A 21,650-nucleotide genomic window follows, 5' to 3' on the forward strand; every position below is an offset into this window, starting at 1 on the left:
TGATACAACAAAAGTGTGGATGTGATCAGAGCCAAAAAAAGGTGCTTTATACTGGAGGAGCTGGTTTTCTTTCCCACAGGGGAACAAGCCACACTGGTATAAGCATGTTCATACTGGCATAGCTGAATTCACACTCAGGGAGGGTTGTATCAATATTACAGAACAGCAGTTAAAAAGTAGTGCAAGTTGTTTACATAGGCAAGACCTAATTTTGAGAGGATTTGCTCCTGATCTTGAAAACACTGCAAAACTCCTAATTCTACAAGCAATCTAGACACAGAGAAGGATTGGGCTGATCATGGGTTTAGCTGAATAAAATAGACCACAAATCAATACAGACCACTGGATAGTAATAATAACAGCAACAAAAACTTACAGAGGGCACCCTTTCATGTGGGCTCTCATTAATAAAGCCAGTTATATCTACCCTTTATGCAGGTGAGAAGGTACCCAAGCTGTTTAGCAGCAAAGGGCAGTAAGATGGCCAACCTTGTTATATCAATCCAAATTTCCTGAAATGTCAACTGATGAAGCAAATCACAGGATGCCACTGCCACAGCTGCTGCTATCAGAATTCAAGCCTCAAGGGAGCTGAGTGGCCGTGTGGTTTTGAGCAGACAGGCAGAAATGCAAATAGGGTGTTCAGATACTTTCAAATCCATCAGATACAATTCCTGCCAGTCAAAGGTTCCCAAAGCATAAGGCTACAAATGTTCAAAAGAACACACTGCAATTGCTTAAGACTGTCCAGCCTCTGAGGCATGGGATGGAAACAAAGAAGAGGAGACTGAAAGGAGGGGAATAAGAGATGAGGGGAGAAGAGGAGGTCAGGTAAAAAAAGGAGAGGCTGAAAGGCATAAAGAAAGAGCCTAGACAAAGGGAGGATTTCAGAGAGTGGTAAGAAAGTAGGAAGGTTGGGATCAGTCTTGGGGAAGGGGAAAAGGACACTCACCGCAGCGCTCGCAGCCTCAGAGGGCAATCCCTCTTCTCTCCCACACGACACCTGCATTCAGAGCCACCATCCCTTCCCCAGTTCCTCACCGCCTGCTACATGCTCCGAGGGCTTTCTGACCCCTCCTGGATGCTGCACAGCTCCAGGCTGCAGATCAGCACAGGAGCCAGAGAAGACAGCGGCACGCACAGCCTCTGCTCCAGGGGCACATGGCTCTCAAACACACCTCCCACACGCTGCCAGCACCCTGCCTGCGAGCCCAGCGCTCGCTCCGAAAACCAGGGCGACTCTCTAACCACGGTGACTGTGGAGGAAAATCCCGAGAAGAAGCACAACGTGATTCAGCCCAGCGATATGTCCAAAGAAAGCCTTAAACAATAGCCCAGAGCGGGTGTGATCTGCCACTGTTTGTCAGGGGAAGTTCAAGCTGCAATGCCCATCGACGATAATTAATTGTCAGCACTGTTAACAGTTTCGCTGCTGATCAAAGCAGCTGGGCAGCACCGAGAGAATTACAGCCAGTTGCTGTCACTTATCAAAGCACGGCAGCAAAAAACAATCTGCAACTCTGTGAAAGACTCTATTCCTGTCGCGCATAATCTCTCACTTTCATTCTGTTCCTTTTTAGTAGCTTCTTAGCCCACAGAATCCCTGCGCAATCAAAAGCAAAAAAACCCCAAACCGGAACAAGCAACTCTCCCCAATTCACTCTTTTCTGAAATGAAACTGAAAGGAATAAAGTAAATCCTTGCAACTGTGGAATCACTCAGTGCACTCTGCACAGGACTCAGATACAAATGAGTTTGACAAAGATTTCTCAGTTGATGCAGCTGAGCGGTAAAAGCATCATTTCTTAAGCTATACAGAACCTAAACCTGCCATGCAGAAGCAGGTTTGCCAAGCACTGGTGCAGACTTCAGGTACACTAGCACAGCATTACTGCTTTAGATTTTAAAACAATCCAATGGACGTTGCTAGTTACAGTATCCCGTGGCAATTGTACAAATATTTCAGTAGGCGAGCATTTGTAATTACAGCCCTGAATCACTCTGCATCTGGAAAATATCCACATTTTTTCCTTCGTGGGTTTTCCCGATGCTGCTAAGTTAAGAGACAAACACAGAACACACACCTCAGCCAAAGCTCGCCCCCAAGGCTATCTGTGTTGCTGTTGTTCTCTCCAGGATGTGCTCTTCCCTGGTCCTTATCACGAAGAAAGAGTTTTGCAAAAATATCTTTATCTGCTGCTGTCACCCACTGCAGTGTATCAGTCAGTATCTTTTTGTACAGTTTTACATTGACTTCATAGAATCAGAATCATGCAACGGCTTGGGTTGGAAGGGCCCTAAAAGATTATCTTCTTCTGAAACCCGCAGATACACCTTCCTCTAGATCAGGCTGTCTAGAGCCCCATCCAGCCTGGCCATGAACACTTCCAGGGATGGAACATCCACAGCTTCTCTGGGCAACCTGTTCCTCTGCTTTATCATCCTCACAGCAAAGAATTTCTTTCTAATGTCTGATCTAAATCTGCCCTCTTTCAATTTAAAACCATTCTCACTTGTCCCATCACTATCTACCCATGCTCTCCCTCTTTTTTATAACCCCATTTAAGTATTGCAAAGCCACAACGAAGTCTCCCTGGACCCTTCTCTTCTCCAGGCTAAACAACTCCAGCTCTTTCAGCCTGTCCTCATAGGAGAGGTGGTCAATGCCTCTGACCATGCACATGGCTCTCCTTTGGACTCATTCCAACAGATCCACCATCTGTTGGAATGAGTCCATCCATATTTCTTGTCTTGAGGGCCCCAGAGCTAGATGCAGCACTCCAGGTGGGGTCTCATGAGAGAAGAAGGACAGGATCCCCTTCCTTGACATCAGCTCTCCTTCTCCTTTATTATAGGGGGTAGGGGGATGGTACACTCTCTTTGGCCTTTCTTTTCTGATCACTGTACTTGCAGAATCCCTCCTAGTTATTCTTCACATCCCTTGCCAAGTCCCATTTTATCTGTGCCTTACCCTTCCTGATCCCATCCCAACCCATCCAAACAGTATCCCTGTACATTCCCTAGTCATCTGACCCTGGTTCCACTAGCTGTGCATTTTCTTCTTGCTCATCAGCTTGAGAGGAAGGTCTCTGCTCAGCCATGCTGGTTTCTGGCCTGCCTTACTTGATTTCTTACACATTGGGAGGGAGAGGTCATGTGCTCTAAGAAAAGTGGCCTTAAAGAGTTGCCAGCTCTGGTCAGCTAAGGACAGCATTTGGGATAAACTCAGGGCAGTGAGTTTCCCAGGGAATCTCATCCACTAATTCTTTAAACAGCTGGAAGTTTACTGTTTTAAAGTTCAGGGTCCTGACTTTGCTCTTTGCCACACCCATGTTTCTTGAGATCACAAACCCAGCCAGGGCATGCTCACTACAGCCCAGGCTGCCTCCAATATTAACCCCTGTAACCATGAACCCCTGTTCATTCACACTGGTGAGCACCAGGTCCACTAATGCATCTTCCCTCACTGGTTTGTGTAACACTTGGATCTGAAATTTACCCTTGATGCACACCAGGAGTCTCCTAGATTGCCTACAGCCAGCTGCAGCATTGCTTTTCCAGTAGATATCTGGATGGCTGAAATCCCCCATCAGGATGAGAGCTTGTGAGCACGATGCTTCCTGCAGCTGAGCCAAAAGGCCTCAGCAACAGGTTCCCCCTGGCCAGACACCTCTAGTAGATCCCACTCACAAGGTGTCCTTTGTTAGTGTGGTCCTTGACTTTTACCCACAAGCTCAAACTGTTTGTAGCTGTTTGTCTCAGAGACAGCCTTTCACAATCCACCCATTCCTTATCAGAGAGTGCAACACTCCTGCTCCTTCCCAGTCTATCTCTTCTGTAAAGTTTGTAGTCCTCCATTGCAGTGTTCCAGTTGTGTAACTCATTCCAACATGTTTCCATGATAACAATTCTAAGTGAAACATTGTTTCCAACTCCTCTTGCTGCATGCACTGGGGTCTTGGGGCACACTTGTGTCAGACCAGATTCCTCCAAGACATCTGGAATGGTGTGACTAAAGAATTTCAGAAGAACTCCCACTTGTTGCACTAATTTCTCATGAATAAATGAAGATTCAGTGGTAATAGTAACAATGAGAAGCCAGCATTTTAGAGGTATTTTACACCTTATAACTACTGAGCAAACAAGGATTAAATGTATGCATAAACACCACCTTCCACACTTGACAGACCTTTGTTTGCTGAAACCACAGCACCTGCTGAGACATGATCTTTTATTGGATCAGATACTTCAACTATCAGAGACGCTGCAGGAGGAAACGATTGAAATCCTCGTGGGAGGCAATGCTCATGTGTCAGCCAGCACAAACACTGCCAGGATTCTAAAGCTGCCACCTTGGAGAAAATGATAAATCCCAGTGGGGTGTCAGGCAAGGAGTGATACCAAGGCCAGGGTCCACAGACCCTCTCCCATGAGGGGCTGGGATAATCAGGGCACCCACAGAAACTGGGGTTACCAGCAGGGGAGGAACCATGCAGGGTGCACAGTACCCCAGAAATATCCAGCCTCACTTAAGAAGGCAGAGGAACCCTGCAGTAAATTCTGGAAGTAATTAACAGAAAGAATGGAAAGTAAAATTTTTTTACTGCATGTCCCAGAGTCTCAGGGAATCTTCGGGCAAAAGCGTTTCTCTCGCTTTCAGACAGTTTTTAAAGGAGCCCTCTGTGGCTGGGTATTATGAGCCAAAAATAAAAACTGGGATGAATTTAAAGAGAAGGGTTCACAAGCAACTAGCACTGTGAAGGGCCTGAGATCCCCACTGAGATGGGATAGATGCAGGGCTTCTGTCTGAGAAGGACACCCTAGCTGTGAAAACAGAAGGGATTTTTCAGGGCACATGAGACAAGCAGGTGCAAGGAACAGTTTTGTCCAGGAAAAAGATTTTATGGTCTCTGCAGCCCTGTGTTTCCCTTGGTTCACCATTTTCTATTGCCTCTTAAAGAGCAGAGAATTTTGGAATGGGTGCATGCAGAAGCAGCAACCCCTGCTCCGCTATGAATCACTAAATATCACAGCAACCTGGTGGCTCCTCACAAACAGTTTTAGACTGTGGTCTGCCCTTGGCAGCCTTGAGACTCACTGGCTCCAGGCAAGGCATGACAATCCAGAGCAGGGAACTGTCACAGCATCATTTGTGAACAATGGCACATCTACCTCTACCATCCATCTCAGCCACAGAAAAACAATGGCAAATCATCAAATTGCTTCCCAGAAGGAAGCTATTATAACTGCTTCCAAGATGTCCTACCTCTTCCTTACACTAGTTCAGGATGAATGCCATAACAAAACTGATTTCTGCAAACTGGTATGTGTTTGTCCTCTTGCCAGCTCATACCCTCAGCTGGTCTTGGGTCAGTGGTCACCTGCCTGGGGTCAGTGTGGACAGGATCTGTCTTAACACTTCTTGATCTCAAAGAGACTTGCTTGAAAGTAATTTTCCATGTGCCTGGTAATTGTGTTCTCACTGTTTCTTTCTTTATGCTCCATTTCTGCCAAGTAACTGTGTCTTTCATGTAAATGGAAAAGCATGTCTGGGTCCCCAAGCTCATATGACCAGGTGTTTTTTTCCTGTAAGTTTGGCTGAATTGGTTGCTTTCTTAAAAAGCAGGCAAAACACTTTGATCTTCAAAAAAGAGGACAACATTCAGAAAGACCTCAATTAAATGCTGTTAGAGAAAGGCCAAGCAGCACATACAGCTTTGTATTACTAAATTAACAATGCAAAACCAGACCATAGAACAGACAGTCCCACTTAAAATACTTCCAAATTCTGATGCTTGCAACAAATCGATGACCTGATCAATTCACAACTAGAAACCAACTGAGCTGACACATGGATTGTGCAAGTAGGTTCAACTCCCACACAGGTCCAGTAGCAAAGCTACTTCCAAAGACACAATAACTTTGGAAAAGTTTGTTAACCTGTCTAGGGAAATCTCAGCATGCTCCCGCCTCAAAGTCTACACTGGCCCTTTTCCTCTGGGCATTTCTTACTCAGTCAAAGACAATGCCCAAGTACAGCTTCTTCTGTGTCTTCTGTGTCTTCTACAAGACACAGCTTCTTCCTACAGCTGAAGTAGCAAAGGCATCTCCCTTTGTTTCTTCTGATTTCCTGCAAGAAAAGGCACACTTTCTCCCTTGGAATCTCTCTGAATCATGAAGCAGGCAGGCAGCCCTTAACCCCCATCTGGCCAGGCAGCAGGACACAGGCATTGCTGAGGAAGACTCCCTACAACCCTGCTCAGCCCTCCAGCCCCAGGAGCCTTTGGCCATCCCAGTGGGGAGATGAGGACCTCAGTGGTTCTGGCAAGGAGGGCTTAGCACAGCTGAGCTTCCCAGGCCCTTCCCTGATTGTACCATCTTTACAGTGCATTTCTAGCTTCAAAAGAAAACAACAAAACAAAGCAAGTAAATAAGAAACAACTTGTTTTTCTTTCTCCTTTTAGACCAGGAATTCTCTTGAAATGTCATTGACATGAAAGAGATCTGTGCTTTGCATTTTTTGTGATTGCAGAGTGACAGAAAAGAAATAGACCAGGCTTACAGTGCTGCTTTTCCATCAAACAAAATGAGGAGGAGATAGAGGAAGAATTGCTTTCTGATGTATGCCTAGCCATGATTTCTCACCACTTCCAGACTCTCCACTAACTACTCATTTCCACAACTGCACATTTTGGAATGACACAGGCAAGCCCTTCATTTCTAGTAAGCAGCAGATTAAACCATTTTATATTCAGAATTTTGATAAAGAAAAACCTTTTGGTTCTAAATTGCTGTAAGACTGTTCTCAAACAATCCTACAACATCCTTCTTGCTACACCTTCTCGTGCTATTTACAAACGAAACCAATTTTTTAAGCAAATAGAATTAATTCATCTTAAACTGCTTCCAAGATGCTTTGTGAAAAGGGCCAAGTCTTTACCATCTTCCCAAATTGCCATATTAAAAAAAAGAAAAATATATAGAAAAAGAAAAAGGTGTAGAAACTAACATCACAAGTTTTCAGAAAAGACATGCTTTATTTCCATGGTTTAACCAATTCTATAGGTTGTGCCAGTGGCTTTACCAATACAGGAGTTAAAACAATTTCCTGCCTTTTCCTTAATTCCACTCATCTCAAGCGTCTGCTATATTTAAAATGACTGCTACAGTTTTTATTTGACATTCATATATGTCAAGGCAACATTTAAATATAAAACAGAGGCCATTGGAAACAAATAAAGTTCTCTCAGTCCTACCTGCTAAAAAGCATCTTTTGCCTAAATCAGTCTTTTCTATCTGCAAACTAACAGTGCCATTGGAAGAGGGCACCTGATCATACTGAGGCATTTTTGCTGCTTTATGCAAAGTACAGCTTTGACAGGATGCAGCTTTTCCCCAGCAATGCTGCCACTGACAGCAACCCAGCTCATTGCTCATGCTAAAGAAAGTAACTTTGCTAAATCACAGCACTTTAATTCCTGAAGAATAATAGATTCAGCACTGATCCCATAGCCTGGTCTGCAGGCTTTTCTGTGCTGGCAGTCCCCTGAAAGAACACAAATTCAAAACATGGTCAATTTATAGCATTAACATCTACTAACCAACACAGATCTTCCCTGCTGCTACCACCATCAATGAATGTGATGCTGTGTTGCTACAGGGCTGATTTTCAAAAGAGCTGTATCTTTCTGCCTTCACAGGGGCTCCACTGTACCTAACCAGTAAAATACTGTAGTAACAAGGTAGAAGAATGAAAAAAATGCAAGGCATTACAGGATCAGATTAAAGAGGTATTATTGTGGACATTTACACAGAGACACTTGAATGAATTACAGCCAGTTTGCCTTGCCAGTTCAAAGAACCCATAATCCCAGGTATCAAAGAGAAGTGTAAGAAAAGCCCGGCAGAAAAGCATAATAAAATAAAAGCTGTTAGAAACTAATAAAGAAGCCTCAAATGGCAGGAAGGGGGAGCCACCAACAGCAGCAAGAGTATGCTCAGCATCCATCCCTCTAGGCAGATCTCTCTACTCAGGATGCTTCTGGCAAACAGGCTAATCTTGGGAATACTTTTGTTACATTCTCTGTGCCTGTTTCTGGGAACACAGCTATGAGAAACAATTATGGGTAGGTCTGGGCTTTGAGCCCTAGTTAAGAGAAAATGTAAACCTTTCTCCCAGTCTATGATTAGGTCCTGTGATTCAGGAAGAAGCAAGAAGATAGCTAATATGTGTTTACAAATTTTGCCACACCTGCTTCCAAACTTTCCATTAACAACTTGGTGAGTATCCAGTAACAGGAGGTTTTCCAGGGCCAGGACACTGAGGAAATACTGCTGTGTGAAATGTGCACTATTGTAATGATATTCCCAAATGACACAGTAAGGTGGTGACAGGATTTGTGCTTGCCTGAATCACTGCCATGCTGCCCATGAATGTCAGGGCTTTGGGTTAAGGGCGTTGCTCTTTTTCTCAGTTTAATAAACAAAATCTGCAGAGAGAAATCTTTTCTTGAAGGCAGACTGCAAATGTGCAGAGGAGAAGAACAGCAGAGAGTTTGTCTTGCTGCTGCCAGAAGGACAGAGACAAGGAGGACTGACAGCCTCAAGAGCTGCCCAGTTGAGAAGTGGAGGAAAAAGACTGAGTTCAGCAAGCCACGGGCAAACGGGTCAGTGCACCAGGCAAACTGAGTGCTCTGACTGTTGAAAATCAGGACAAAGGCTGCTGGGACCACTCTTGGAGCCCACATGTCCCAGTACACAGTGAAGGCAGAACAAGGGTGCTCCTCACCCACCCAAGTGTCCTCTGCTTCCAGCAGCTACAGAGCACAAGAGACTGAAAAATTCCATATGGAAAAAACATGTGCTGGCTGCTACATGGCAAAGTAAACTTTCTAAACAGACTGAGCCATCGTGATTATGTGCAATCCTGAATTGGATGTTGTGACTTTAGTTACTAAAACTGGTAGGAAAAAAATCACCCCTTAGTTTCATACATAGAGTGAGAAAAAGCCAGCATAAGGGATGACGAGGAAGTTGTTCTTCCTCGTGGCCCAGCATGCAGAAGATGAACTGTGACTGACTTCTGCAATTAAAAAGGGAAAATGAAAAAGTGTTGTTTGTTAAATCATGAACTTGACTTCTCAGCAAATGGCAGCTTGCTTCCATGAACCAGCATGTCACCCCACCTTTGGAAGGACTTTTTCCAAATCCAATCACTCATCTGCAAAAATTGTAACTGCAACCACAGCCCTGGTCCATTTTCAGAGTCATACATTTTTATACCCCCCTTAGTGCTTGGTGCCAACATGTTTTGTCCTAAGTACTTCTTTATATTAGCACATGGCAGACAACCTCTGATAAGAAACACAGCCACTGAGGATGAAGTGGTACAAAAAAGGCTTTTCTTGGTAAGTTATTCAGATTTTAAAAATTCCAGCAAAATGCAAATTTATCCAAACCTTCAGAAACCCACATTTCAAGATGTTCAAAAGCTTGTGCTTTTGTGTCAGAGAATTAGGCAATCTGAAGAAATTTTGATGCCTTCTAACATGACTTTGATACTACTTTATACAGTAAGACCCACATACTTCAGACTATGCCAGGAACTTGTTCAGTGGTCATTTTTTTCTGCAGTCTGTGCTGGTAAGTTGAATGTATGGGGCACTTACATTAAACTGCTCATTAGGCTTAATTTACATTAACTGCAACTACTTATTGTCTGGAGCTACATAAACCAGGAAGGAAGGAACACCCATAAAAAGTAAATTACCTTATTTCTTCCAACACTCTTGTTTTCATTATGGCTTTTTACACAGACAAACATTGTGTACTCTAGCTTAAAATTAAGGTAGAACCATGGGACTGGATATGAGGTGAGTGATGTGTCAGTTTCCTTTGAATCCAGCTATGAGCCACCAGAGTCAGAATCAGCCTGTTCTGCTCCCTGTTCATGAACCCTTTGGCTTTAATGCTTTCAGCTGTACAAGATTCTGCTTTTACAACAGCTCCCAAAAAGAAAAAGATGTTATGGGAATGGTAAGAAAGCCAGTAATGGAGCCAGATGCAGTAAAAAACACCAGAGTCAAAAACCTCAGTAAAAATCATTTTAAATACCATTATCTCTGCTGGTAAAGAACACACCAGACACGTGGAGCCAGATCCACAGCTGGTGACCTGAGTTTGATGCAAGTGAGGCTATTTACACAATGTCCTTTTATGTTTAGCAGAGAGCAGGGTCTGTTTGAGAGGACAACCACGAGGCTCTGGGCTGCCTTTGAAGTGGTAACACACCATTTCATGCCACAGATAGCTGGGTATCATGTGTTGCATTGGCTTCTGGTTTAAACTGTGCTGCACAGCAGCTGCACAGCAAGGAGGGAACGACTCACAGTCCAGCAGAACAGCCAGTGCCTGCGCTCCACCCAGGAGGTGCTGTACGTGCTGGAGGCACAGGAGGACATGCAGCAACTAACTCTGATAAATACAGTCAGACTTGAGTGCTGTGATCTAGAAAACTGCCTTTGCCTTGAAGGGGTGGACACCCAAAGGAAGGACTTCTGGCCCCAAGTCCTCTTTCCCTATCAAAGAGTGTGTCTCTAAATCCAAAGCAAGCAAGAAGGGTTGGAAGAGACTTTCTGACACAACATGCCATTTTGAAAATGGCAACGTAAAGTGGCTGCCAGGGGATTTTTTTTCCTCTGAAACCACGCCTGTTTTAGTCTCTTCTGCCAAGAAAATCCATTTCTGCAGCTGTGTCATCAGTGAGTCAGAGATTCCCTGATGCTGAGTCTCCAGACTTGTCCCACTGGTCGTTCAGTGGCAGCATGGGCAAGAAGAGATCAGCACAAGAGGACAGAGAACCAAGACTAACATGTTAGAGCCAGGCTGGCTTCTGGAATATTTTTGCTTGCATTGAACAGAGTGAATACACCAGTAATGGAAAAATAGATAAAAACAGACTTTAGCTGTGATCCCATACCTGGAACACGGCAGTAGAGGAATGGCCACACAAATGTCCTTTCTCTGCAGCTCCCTGCACTGAACAGCAGGTGACCACAACAAGCAGAATACAAGACCTCAAGCCTGCTACTTCTGTTCTGGCATTTTACAGCATTTCCAGCAAGACTGAGGTGACAGATTGCCATTACTCAGTTTAGGAGAGACAACCAAAGTGCTTCCCTGTGGGGACAGGCAAGAAAGGTGGGTAACTGAGGACCTGCTGGTGAAAAAAATAAATCAAACGAGCCAAGTGTACATTTAATCCCTTGAAATCTAGCTTCAAATACTGAGTTCAAAGCTGGTCAACTCCAAGATTTCCAGGGATGTTAGAGGGGCCTGGGATAGCTAAACATGACCTAGGAGGGTCACATCTCTCTCCTGAGCACTGTGGCTAACAGCTGACACGGACAGCACAGATTGTTACAGTGTGGGTGAAGTTGGATAAAAAATGAGGCAGAGATTGTTTTTTGAGTAGATCTCTACATGGTAGCATCCATCACACCTGAGTGGTTCAGGGGCAGAAGGATCCAACAGCATTAAATATCCACAGCTGCACACACAGTACACACATGTACATACACACACACACATGTATGGGTTCAATACAACACTCACCCTCACAGAAAGGCAGCAAAATCTATCTGCAATGTAACACTGCAGTGATGATATCTTTACTGATTGCTATTTCAAGGCACTGTCACTGGAAGAGATTTATATCTCTATCACTGTGCCCGCCCATGCAATTAGTCTATCTTTGTGCCAAATTATATTAATGGACAATGAGTGGAAAATTTCTATTTAAAAAAACATTCACAGGGGAAAAAGAAATATCTATTTAGATATATTACCTTTAACAAAAGAGAAAGTTCAAGACTGAGAAAGCTTAATGCTACAGTTCCCTGCTGAAAAAGCTCTGGAAAATTCCAATTACTGCCTCTCAACTATTACATATCACTTTTTTTTTTTTTTTTTTTTTTTTTTTTTTTTGCTTATAAACAAAACAGATCACTGCAATTTAATCAGCAAGATAATAGTGCAGATGACCTCATAGTGTATGGACAGGCATAATTAAGCTTGTGAACCCTAACTCTAAACCTAACCCTGACTAAGCCTAAACCAACCCTTAATCCTAACCCCTAGTTCTAACTATTAACCTTAAACTACACTTAAACCTTGGCAATGAACAATGCCACTCAGAGCAGCCAGGACTGAGGAAACAACACCCACACGGGGGAAAAAAATTCCTCAGCTGGGTTTTTTTTTTAAATTGTAAGCTGAAAAAAGATAATTAACAATTCTACATCAAAGGCAACCTGCAAGACTAAATGCACATGAACATGGTTTGACACATTCAGTCCCTAACACTCATTCAACATCCATTCAATTCCCTCACTTGGAACACTCAGTTGAAGAGTACCACTTCCTTCATCTGTCCCGGTCTTAAATTCTTTCCAAGGATTTCCATCATGAGAAAAGGGCTCCTCTCTTCTTCCTTGAACTCAGCTCACAGTCCTTACATGACATCCACAAAGAGCAGAGCTTAGGCCTCAGAAAAACATGTCTCTTTGGCATCTCACCAACTCTGTGTACCAAACTGACTTTTACCAAAGCAGAAGAAAATTTCACAGCAACTTTCCTTGATCAGACCACTCAGCTCAGTCAAACACTGCAGGACTAAACAAGCCCAGCCATCTCCATCAAAGCAAATAAAACAGTAATTATAAATGGAGCTTTTTCCAAAGAGAGACTGATTGGCAATAGCATTTATCTCTTTACCAAATGCAAGGTAGGTACAGCATTTTAACAGAAGCAGAAAAACATCTCACAATGAATATAGCAATGTCTTCACAAAGCAGCAGGGTTTAGATCCTGCCTTGGTGAAAGCTGGAATCACACTGCACTGTCAAATCTACTCAGTTTCCTGTCCCAGGGCACCCTGAGTCCATGCACATGAGTTTAGAGTAGAACTGTTCCTAAATTGCCACAACTGCTCCACTGAAATCACAATTCATTTCAGCAGGGAATAATTTTTATTAAAAAAAAATTTAGAAATTTTCCCTGAGAAAATGAGGTGATCCCATTGGAAACATTCCAATGCAAGAATTAAATGAGGTGATCCCATTATAAACATCCCAATGCAAGAGAAAACTGGTTGTTTTTTTTAATAGGGACCAGCCTCTGATAATCTCCCACACAGTGAATGACACTGCACTGCAAATAGCCTGACTGATCCTCATGGGTGGTTATCATGAGTAAGGCACTACTCACAGTGACCAAAGGTGATAAAAACATCTGTTCCTTCCTGGTTAGCACAAAGAGGTGGCCTTCTACTATGGCATGTATGAGACTAATGGCATGTAGGGAACTGACTCATGTATTAGGTGTGTCCTATCTTTAGAAATAATGTTAGACCAAAGAAAAGGAAAAAGTGGATTTCTATCTTGTGTACAACATGGATTCAGTGTCTTTAGGTAACCAAGGAATAGAGTTCCTGTGTCCTCTCCTTTGCACAATCTAAATGACACAAAGACACACAAGCAGGTTGAACAATGTCAGACTGTCGCGTTTGTGGTGAACATACCAAGTCAGTTTCAAACATGTGAGATGGGCACTAGGCATGGTAATAACCCATCCTGGAGCTGAAACTTCTGCTGTTCTCACATGAAACAACAACCTGGGTCCTGCCCTAAGCAGCCCCTTAACCCATTCCCCAAAACAATTCCCTAAAATGTCTGAGCGAAGAACAAGCGCACAAAAGCTTTTGGAGGATGCTGAGGTGTGGAACACCATCACTTTGCAGAAAAGCAACATTTTTGCACATATTGTCCTAAATATATCTATTATGAACCAATTATTATGCAATAGAAAAGTAAGTATTTGAATTACATGAACTCCTGCAACACTCCCCAGATTTCTCACCAGCATGATCGTACTGATGCTTCCAGAAACTGCATGGAGTAGAAAAATGAAACCAAACATTTCGCTTTAACTTTCTAATACAAGGAAAAAAATCTCCCTCACTTCTGCTTCTCTCACATGTCCATTCTGAGCACTTCATCTTTGCTTGCTTCCGAACAGTTTAAAGTGTAATGACATTTAGGACAGGTCAGCTCTCCACCAGTCACCACTGATGCTGAGTATTCCCATGACCATGAAGCACCTTGTCACAAAAATCTGGTGCTCTTGTGGATATAACATGGGATTAGAAAATAAAAATAAAACCCCAAACCATCTGCATTTCTGTTTTCTAGTCCATGTTTAACTGCACAAACATGTAGGGTGCAGACTTTCACTCTTCCTGCTGGGCAATGAATGAACACACTGGGTTTCTGATCTCACCCAGGAAAAACCCTTAAACTGGAAAAAGAGTGGAAACTATTTGCAGGTGAAATAGAGAGAATCAGGATGCACTATATTGTTATACATATATTATTATATTTGGAGGAACAGCATTACAACTGATGGAAAACAACCAGCAGCCCAAATCCTGCCCCACTTTTCTTCTCTGGCTCTCTGCTCTGTAAATCCCTGACATTCAGCTCCAGCAGCAGGGGAGCTGGGGAGTAAAAAAGACTATTGTTCAGGCCTGCAGAGAGACCACAATATCAACCAAAATGACACCCAGGCTTTCCAAGCAGACATCTGCTAGAGGGACCTTGGAAAGATAAGCAGTACTAATAAACAGAAACTAATAGTAACAGCTATACAAAATATAGATAATAAGTTACACACCAGAACACAGGAGTCTATTTTTGATAATAGGTAACAGCAAATTCAACTCCAGAGTCTCTACAGCAGCTTTCTGCTTGCCACAAGTCATGCCCCACCTACAGCAGATTCCAGGGAACTGTACATCCAGCAGGTAGGTATTCCAGCAGAGCTCTCCTCTTTCAGGACAATCCTCGTTGCTGGTATTTACATTGCCCAACTTCTCATAACAAATTGTGTCTCCTAAATCAGGAAATTAGTCTCTGTTTTCAGTTGAAGGGGAGAGGCTCCTGCCAAGAGTGACTCAAAGCAGCAGCCTCTCTCAGCAGGAGCCTGGTATTCCTATGCTCTTAGGGCAGACATTGAAGTCAGACAGCTCCAAGCAGCAAGTCAAAATACCCACTGAAGCTCCTTTCCATTGCACTCACATACATCTTTTTTCAGAAAGTAAGCAGTCACAATTTTGGTCCCTAAACAACTATTCAAACTACCCTTATAACTTTTTTCTACCACTGAAGTACCTTATAGGATGCACCTGGGCCAAGGCTGCATTACTCTCCTCCCCTAGTCTGGCTGCAGCTGCATGTTGAAGCCTCAAGTACAAATTACAATATTGGGAGGAGAGGGGAGAATTCCAACTTTGAGGTTTTCAAGATTTGCAATTCATTACCTGGAGCAGAATTTGGAGCAGCAGGCAACATTGTAGCATTTATGAAATGGCACTGCATTGACTCTTGCAGCAGAATTAACTACAGCTATGGCATCTTTTTGATAAGGGGCTGCAAAAGGAGCAAATTACCACTGAAGACCACATTCAGCACAGAGAAGAGAGAGACACATACCAAAATTATGTGAAATGGTTAACTGATGAATGTGTTATTGTTCCACCCCAGGCTGAAAGAGATCTCAAACAGCCCTGTACTGCATTTCTTCCCCATGCCTCTGCCTGCAGTAAGTCTGAGTGCATTCAGGTCAGGCACTAGCAGGTATTTCTCCACTATGCTCTCAATAACTTACAGCGAGGAAAACTCCACACCTTTTCCTCTGCAGCCTCTTCCAACAACCCCTCATTTTACAGTACATGGGTTTTCCTAATGCTTGATCTGACTAATTTATTTACACCAAGAATGAGAGTACCATAGGCTCTGGTAGACACACTTATTATCATCACTGCAGTGGCTTGTAATTAAACTTACTCAACACTTCCCAGTAGAGGACTTATACTCAATTGAATTTAGACTATTTGTGTTGAAATTCAGCATCTCAGTCAACTGCCTCAGGGCTGGTTTGAAGAACATTTCAACCAGAGATAATCAGTGATTTCTATGAATGAATGGGGATACAATGTAAATTGCATGCTAGCCAGAGACCTTCCCTTGGAAAAACTCGGTATTGAAACCCTCCCCTGAGACACACACACACATACATACACCCTTGGAACTTGCAAATACATCCTAGTACCATTTCTATAGAAAAGTACTGCAATTTGGCCAAGCTGTGTGTTTTCATTCCAGCCTTTCAAACCACCACTGCTGCTGCAGCTGCTTCACACGTGAAGGAAGGTAAAATCCATGGCAGCTGAACCCAGCTCCCATGGCAGCAGATCCTCACAAGGCACAACCAGCTCAGAAACACACACAGGTTGGAGCAGGGACATATGGTCCAACACTGAGCCTTTCCAGCTGCCAGCCATGTCTTGGAACACTGAGAACTGACAGTGGAGTGAGATACAGGGGAAGATGCAACCAGAACAAAATCTCCAAGATCACAGTCTAGTACCTGATACTTTTCACTCTGAGCAGACCCCCCCAGTATTTCAGTGGAACACAGCTGGTTCCTGGTGCCTGACTCACAATCCGCCCTTCCACCTCTTCCTGTGATGCCTCCAGTTCAAGGACAAGGTGCAGTGGCAAGGCAAGGCAGTGAAAAAGTCTATGTCCCTGCTTTGAGTATGGAAGTCTACCTGCAAATAAATGGGGGACTGAGTCCAGAGTGCTGTCTCTTCATGGGTATAATTTTTTTAAATTAATAGATAATCAACCTGAAGGCACAGCACTCCAATCTGATCATTCTCACAGATGCCTGATATACCATCTTAAACTCTAACTTCCATCTCAATGTATAGAATGGACTCACTGGCACGGTGCCTATAGGGTCACTGGTGCCTATAGGGTCCATTCCACAAGCAGCAGTGAGCTCTTCACAGCTGGAGCATGGGAAGGGGCATGAATCACATCAGCATTTTTCAAAGGAACCACTTAGGAAGAAGTTCTCAATTTGCAGTCACCCAGTGAAAGGGAAACAAACAAAACCTTAAATGGGCTATCAGCAGCCTTGGGGACAGATAAAACGGTTTAGGAAAAAAGCCACCTTTGATCTTTTATGGTGTAATTAACTATAATATAACAATATACAAGTAAAGAGATGGAGATAAGCAAGGGCAGAACCCCTACAGAAACCCAGTATCTGGAGATACCATCATCTGTCTTGCCTATGAAATGATATATGACAGTTTGCACCTTAGGGGGGTTCTAGCAAGGATACAGCATTTCAAGAGAGCATAAAGCAATGATTTGATTAAACCTGGATTAATCTCCAAATATTTTCTTCATTCCTGGTTTTACACTGATGAGTAATTTCATTTTTATGATCATACATCTTAGTTCCATCTACACCTATATCTGAATCTAACACATTATTTATGTATACAGGTCTCTGCATGTATTAAACTCTCCTTTTTCACTTCACTCTTGCCAGAATAGTATTAAATAACAGCAAAAGATCTTATTCAGTGTCCAAGACAAAGGAGGGACTCTCCTCAGCCTGTCTTTCAAACCAACACTATCCCAAGTTAAAAAAATTAAAAGCCTGTAGTGCTTTCCTGCCTAACAAGCCTCTTTACACCAGTGAAATTATTCAGTTGTGCAAACGTTTGCAAAAGAGGGGCCTATGACTGTAAGCTTCCCACATGCATCTGATTGCACAGTGTGAGCCAGTGAGTGTGTCTAACAGCTCTCACATGCACACAACAGCACATCCAGGGGCATTTGAGTGTGTGAGGGCTGAAATAAGCACAGCTGTGTTTGGACTTTGGCATTTTCCTGGAGAAACTCGCTGCTCATGGCTTGCACAGGTGAACTCTTCACTGCGTAAAAAAACTGGCTGGGTGTCTGGGCCCAAAGAGTGTTGGCGAATAGAGTGAGATCCAACTGGCAGCCAGTCCAAAATGGTGCTCTGCAGGGCTCAGTACTGGGGCCAGTCCTGTTTAGTACCTTTACTGACGGTCTGGAGGAGAAGATCAAGGGCTCCCTCAGTCAGGCAAGTGTAGGAGGTTCAACAAGGCTCAGTGCTGGGTCCTGCCCTTGGGTCACAACAGCCCCAGACAGTGCTACAGGCTGGGGCAGAGGGGCTGGGGAGCTGCCCACTGGGAAAGGACCTGGGGGTGCTGCTGACATGAGCCAGCAGTGCCCAGGGGGCCAAGAAGGCCCAGGGCATCCTGGCCTGGATCAGCCATAGTGTGGCCAGCAGGACCAGGCAGGGATTGTCCCCCTGTGCTGGTGAGGCCACACCTGGAGTGCTGTGACCTGTTCTGGGCCCCTCAGGACAAGCAGAACATTGAGATGCTGGAGCATGTCCAGAGAAGGGCAGCAGAGATAAGGAAGGGTCTGGGGCACAAGTCCTGTGAAGAGCAGCTGGCAGAGCTGGAGTTGTTTGGCCTGGAGAAAAGGAGGCTCAGGGTGTCCTAATCATTCTCTACAAGTACAGAAAGGAGGCTGCAGCCAGGTGGGAGTTGGTCTCCTCTTTCAAGTAACAAGGGATAGAATAAGGCAGGAACTGCCTCAAGTTGTACCCGGGGAGACTTAGATTGGATATTAGGAAAAAAATTCTTCTCCAAAAGGGTTGTTAAGCACTGGAACAGGCTGTCCAGGGTAGTGGTTGAATCACCACCCCTAGAGGTATTTAAAAGCCATGTAGATGTCACACTTTAGGACATGGTTGAGTGATGGACTTGGCAGTGCTGGGTTAATGGTTGCATTTGATGTTTTTAAAAGTCTTTTCTGACCTAAAGGATTCAAACCTCTGCTATCTGCAACAGTCTTGTCAATGTGCAGAGAGCAAGAACATACTGCACTCCTGAGGATGTAGCGCTCTTAAAAGTCACACCACTTGAACAGCTTTCTACCAAACAGTTCCAGAAACCTTATCCTTGCTAAAGGCCATGTAAACTTTTACAGGCAGGTGTTCTGTGTTACTCTCTTACTTACTTAATTATTCTAAACACAAGCAGGGGAAAAGCATCTTTTGGCCACTTCAAAGATCCCCAAATGGTCAACCACTTCACTTATTTATAATGTTTTCTTCAATACCAAATTTATGATGTTTTCTTCAATACCAAATTTATGATGTTTTCTTTAATATCAAAATTATTTGTCTGAGCAAGCATGTGAAAAGCTGGAAGAGAAGCTTTTTGGTTCTATTCACTGCAATGTCACTTTGATGGTGGGGAACAACCTTTATTGAAATCTGCCACACCTCTGTCAGGAAATGGACTTAATCATGCAAAAGTACTTACATTTTTCAACTCTTTCAGCATATGCTCCCTATTATAGCACTGGCATTTTGAGAACAGCCAGATATTCAAGCTTCCAGTTTCACAAACAAGCATCTTGTCAGCTTGGAACTACACAGAGAGGAAGCTGCAAAACCAAAACCGCACTCTGTACTATGCTATTTTAAGACTCAAAAATCAGAAACCAACATTTCTTCATGAGGAATTTCTCTGTGTTCAGAAGACACCAGGACTGACCACAGAAACACCTCTTACAGTGAAGCACAGAGCTATTTTCTACAATTTTAACATACTTAGGCAAACATGAATTGTACCTTTCATGTAGATAATCAAAGCTAGTCTTTAATAAGTGAGACAAAAAATATACAAAAATTATGCAAAGTAGCAATTTTTTTGTAAACAGCTGTTAGGTAGGTATTTATGCAAAAATAATCCAAGCTAGGAGGCATCCCTCAGATGCATCAGCAGCTCTGAACGTACAGCAAAGGGAGAGCTCTTGGCTGAAAAGGCTGGCATTTCAGAAAACAAGCTGACATTCCCTCAGCCTTGCCTCCCATAGAATGAGTAAGCTAAACAAACAGTATCTGTGTGCTGTCAATGTGAAAAATCACTGCTGGTTTATGCACCATGGCTCACCCACAAGGGTAACATGAAATCAAAAGCCTAAACTTTTCCAATGTACTGCCTCAGACAGAAGTTCCTGGCAGTGATGGAAGACATTGAGAAGGAAAGAGCAGCTGAAACAAAAGTTAATCTACTTCATATTGTGCTTGTTGGCTTTTTTTTTTTCCCCAGTGACTGCTGTGTAGCAGAAATAGCCCAAAAATCAAATGGTGATATATATCTGAGGGCTGTAACTTACACACAACAATGCCAGTTTGGGCAGGACTAGCCAAGCAAAACTTTCTTGGACTTCTCTGGCTTTCAAAGCACTTTTCTCAGGAAGCAGCACAAAGAACAACTAACCAAGAACCAAGAAAGTCAGTGCAGAACACAAAGTGGCTGATCACATGAACCAAGTTCATAAATAGGTACCACATAGGTAAGATGCACATGACCCTGTGTCTTGTATCTTTTAGTACCTTGAGTCAGGCCTAAGGAGGCTGTTACCAAGCAGAGGAAAATATTAGATCTCCTTTGTGTTTCAAATGACCAAAAAACTTCTGCTGGGACTGGTGCAAACAATCTAATTTGCTAACAAAAATCCACTACCAAGTGACCTGGAGCCTAGGAGTGGTTTTGCTGCCACACAGCTGGGAAAATTAGTCTGTGAGCTGACAAATGAGAAATGTGAACACCGTACATCCACAGCAGTATGTGGTACATATTACACTCTAAAATATTAATTGGATGTTCAAAACTGCCAATATACTTCAAATGTAAGTTCCAGTCCAGGATTTCCACATTTCCATCACAGACACCATTATGAGGACAGTCTTTGGCTATGGAGCTCTCCAGATGACTAACTGATTTTATGAACCAGTTATCTTCAGCAGTGTGACACGCTCTTCAGATATATCTGGCTGCAAGATGTGATTGTTCCCTCCCTACTGTCACCCCCAAGTCTCCAGACTGTATTTTCTGCTTTCTGTCCTTTTAACCTTCTGCTGCCTATGTTATATTAAGTCCAGACTATGACATGAAATTCCCTGTGGCAAGAGCTCTCACTACATCTCTCAGGCCCAGACTGCAATTTCTCTGCAGGACAGTCACCAGGAAAAGTTATGACACCAATTACTGGGCAGTAATACTCACACAGCATTAAAAACCTCTTAAGTCTTAAAAGTGCCTGCTACAGCAAATGACTTGCTTTATGTATTTTCCCATTAGCAACACATGAAATTATTAAACAGACCCCTTTTGGTGCCCTGCTTGCTTTGTGGCTGCAAGCATTTTCTTTCCAGTGGATGATGTGGCTTTTTGATTTGGTTTGGATGAAGTGCCAAAGGAAGGCATCATTCATTCAGCATAACAGAATATTTGTTTCACATGTCTCATGCCAAATGGAAAGCAGCTTCATTTTGGTCCTGCATCAGGACCAACTTTCCACTTGCCAACAGCAATGAACTGACAGTACTCTGGAATTGCTTTTCTCTACATGTTCATCTGCAAGAAAAAAGTCTAAAACTAGTAAGAACACTCACCTCAATCTCATGGAGTCTGTTGTCAAGGCATACAATAAGAAGACAGTCAAACCCAGTGATTTTCCCAGAAGTATTAAAATTACGTTTGACAATTTTAAACAGCTTGAAATTGTTTGCATCTAATAAACAACTGTGCATCTCCTAGCTCCAAGTGCTACCAGCTCTAACCTGTCTTCCTGTTCCTTCTAACATGCAACTCTTTCAAAAGCATTCAAATATGAACTATCCTA

The 21,650-nt window shown here is 43.3% G+C and overlaps 1 protein-coding gene across 6 annotated transcripts in view; it reads right to left on the reverse strand.

The window, feature by feature from the left end:
* The window catches only part of OSBPL5 (oxysterol binding protein like 5), a 174,123-nt gene that overhangs the window by 75,690 nt on the left and 76,783 nt on the right, over positions 1-21,650 (reverse strand). The window contains exon 1 of one of the 6 annotated variants that reach the window (XM_071427767.1): positions 953-1,110. The exons of the other annotated variants lie outside the window; for them this stretch is intronic. Coding sequence (XP_071283868.1) covers positions 953-1,009 — 57 coding nt within the window. The 5' untranslated portion in view covers positions 1,010-1,110. Of the gene's footprint in view, positions 1-952; positions 1,111-21,650 lie in introns of those variants that run through there. 6 annotated transcript variants of the gene reach the window in all.

The sequence above is a fragment of the Agelaius tricolor genome, unplaced genomic scaffold (assembly GCF_023055355.1).
Source record: "Agelaius tricolor isolate 1412-34295 unplaced genomic scaffold, bAgeTri1.0.p SCAF_5, whole genome shotgun sequence".
In the NCBI taxonomy this organism is placed as follows: Eukaryota; Metazoa; Chordata; class Aves; order Passeriformes; family Icteridae; genus Agelaius; species Agelaius tricolor.